Source organism: Hydractinia symbiolongicarpus, chromosome 1, assembly GCF_029227915.1.
Source record: "Hydractinia symbiolongicarpus strain clone_291-10 chromosome 1, HSymV2.1, whole genome shotgun sequence".
Classification (NCBI taxonomy): domain Eukaryota; kingdom Metazoa; phylum Cnidaria; class Hydrozoa; order Anthoathecata; family Hydractiniidae; genus Hydractinia; species Hydractinia symbiolongicarpus.
Genome location: NC_079875.1, coordinates 17,606,660 through 17,609,588, shown reverse-complemented (window position 1 = coordinate 17,609,588; position 2,929 = coordinate 17,606,660). Strand labels below are relative to the sequence as shown.

The 2,929-nt window shown below is 31.4% G+C and overlaps 1 protein-coding gene across 1 annotated transcript; it reads right to left on the bottom strand.

Annotated features, from left to right (window-relative positions):
- Positions 1-351: 351 nt before the first annotated feature.
- On the bottom strand, positions 352-2,414 carry LOC130635970 (uncharacterized). The gene is made up of 4 exons (XM_057445560.1): positions 2,036-2,414; positions 1,657-1,692; positions 1,161-1,179; positions 352-558 (listed from the first exon to the last, which is right to left on the bottom strand). The coding sequence occupies exons 1-4, from the start codon at positions 2,392-2,394 to the stop codon at positions 535-537; spliced, it is 438 nt and encodes a 145-aa protein (XP_057301543.1). The 5' UTR covers positions 2,395-2,414; the 3' UTR covers positions 352-534.
- Positions 2,415-2,929: the final 515 nt, after the last annotated feature.

Here is a 2,929-nt window from a genome sequence, read left to right as displayed (position 1 = left end):
AGAAAATAAATAAAGTTTTTTTTTCATTAAGTGCAGCAATTTAGAATTTTTTTACTCGTCATTGTTTAAGGAGATTAAGATTTTCACATTTCTAACATCTGCGTTCCAATTAAGACTAATTTATGAATTCCCTGAATACTAATTAATGCTTATAATTGACTTTGTCTCAATACGTTTGACTCAAAGGTTAAAACGCACACCCGATCCACAAAAACTACAAGCATTTTTAATTATTTCCTTGTCAAACAAACCTTGTTTTCCCTGGCGCCACTGACTAGTTTATCTCTATTTTCTTTGTCCTTTCTTTGACTGTCAGCCGACAGAAAATAATTTAAAGAACTATTAATAACATAAATATTCAACAAATGTTTATTTCATCAGATTAAACAGCACAATCCCATGAAAAAAATTATAAATATAATTAACGACACAAACCAGGAATCAATTATACACATTTTCACTCACACTCAGAAAAAAATGACATCCTAAAGTTTAAAAACTTTCTGTTAAATTTCAGTTCGTCACTTCGCTATTTTATAGCGAACAGGAAACGGTTTTCTAAAAACAAAACAAATTAATAAATAAATTATCTGGTAAAATAAAATAAGCGGAACATATAAAAATCCACTTATGGAATCCTAAAAGACCAAAATGTTTGCATATAGCGAATATTTGGGTCAAGGGGTACAAATTCAGCTTTTATGCCAGTCCGCATGGAGGATACGTTAATCAAGCAATGAACATAGTAGCGTGAAAAATAAAATAAAACGAAATTAATAATAGGGGCTTGGTATATGGGGAACAAAACCTGGTTGAAGTGATTTTTGTCGAAAGATCGCCCAAAAGACGAGTTATGAATAATAACGGATAGCATTTATTATGATGAATAAGTAATTTTCCACAGTTAGCTAGCTTTTTTAGCAGACAGAGCTAGAAAGATTTTTACAAAGGTTTACACAAGTTGTGTGTACAATTTTGTTTATTTAAAGACAACTTCCAGGTAGTTGCTTTTGTCTGAGAAATTTTTGTCATTTTTGGCCTAGAATTATTCAAGTGCTATTATTTTTGTTTCAACCAATATATACAAAGCTTAATCTCTTTTTTAGCGGAGTTGAGATACAAAACTTAAGGGTTCGACCAACACCAGTAATGGTACTTACACATATAGCTTGACAGCATCTAGAAACAAAAAATTAAAAAGTTAAAAATATGAACCATAACAAAACTAAACAGTGCAAAAAAATTGAATTAAATTAAATTGTGAATTGGCTGCTTTTGGATATGTGACACGGATAGCTTGAACAGTGTACTTTCAAGGAACAAATTTTGGCTTTTTAGAATTCAGTTTTTAGCGTAAATTAATTTCTTCTAAATGTACAAAAAAATAAATCTTTCGTTCTAATGGAATACGCAAATAAAGCGCTAACAAAATTGTTTTTTTTATTATAAATAGCTTGCAGCAATATGCACAGCAAAAAGTAGGGTCAATGTTAAAATTTCACTAAATGTGTATATCCTTGCGGGAATTTACTTTCGCAAAATTAATGTCCTGAAAAATTATGCAGATATTATGCGAGCAAAAAACGCGAAAATTAATTCTCTCAAGGTAGCGACTTTATACCTCCCGAGAAGCTGAAATGGTGAAATCATACTTACCCTGTCGGGTTTGGAGTGTCTTTGCATGAATTAAAACTACGAAAAACAAATGAGATACGATAGTAAAGAATTTACTAGATAACAATATTATAATTGGGTTGGCCGTAACAATATCAGAACTTTTTTTCTTTTTATCTTAATTGATGTGGAGCCCAAACAAATTAGAAAACAATCCTTGGGGAAATTAAATACTTATCAAACCAATATATACCATTTTTTTATAATAATTGGCCTTTTACATATCACATATATTATAACATAGGTCTGTCAACAAAATGGTAATTATGTTAATGTCAAAAATGCAATCCATCACAATTCATGGTCAGCGGGCCTAAATAAATTTGTACCAAATAAAATAAATGTTAAAGTAAACACTTACCACCTCTGGTAATCTATTTCTCGTTTTAAAAAATCACTTCGTCGCAACTGGAAATTTCTCTTGAAGTAATCACGTCGCCGTTGTTCAAAACCATTTTCAACTGCTCTATATCTAGGTCTCACAAAATCAAAAGAGTACGGCAGCCTCTCTCTCTTCATTTGGTTGTTAAATCTCTGATTATCCGCCATGTGTGAACGGAATAAATCTCTTTGTGGAAACAGTTCTTTCCGTTCTTTCTGATCATTGGACGGCGCATAATCGTTGAGAAATGACGAAGAGCGTAAATTACGCCGGTTGGGGGTATAGCTTGTCACAACGGTAAAGCAGAAAAACACTATCAAAGCACGTGCAATCAACATCTTTAGTTCTAGGTAGTGACAACGTCCTCTACTCGCCAATGCTTAAAGATAAATGACAAAGTGGTCTCAATATTTGCTGTTTTTTCAAAATCTTTTGTGTAATTGCATATTGTGATAACTCCTATTTAAATTCCCCAAGCTTCTATTGTTAAAAACAATGTGTTTTGTTGGAATGTGTTTTAATTAAATTTTAATCCCAGCCTAATTATTTTAAAATTACGCCTTTGTTTTTTTAAATTTAAAAAAATGTATTGCGTAGTTATTTTTTCTTTCTACAAAAGTCCCAGCTTGCTACTGCAGCTGGGACTTTTGAATATGTCTTGTCTTCAGGTCCCCTTTCTCTGTAAGTGATAAATTGTCACTTACATGATGCTGAATATGATCCAAAAGTCAAAACATCAAAATTCGAAAATTTTAAAACACATGAAATTCAGGAAACCTGTATCATTAAAGTTAATTCCAGTTAAAAAAAAAACATTAATGGAATAAATATTTGCGAGAATTTAATTTCGCGAACGAGCTGAGATTGTTCCAA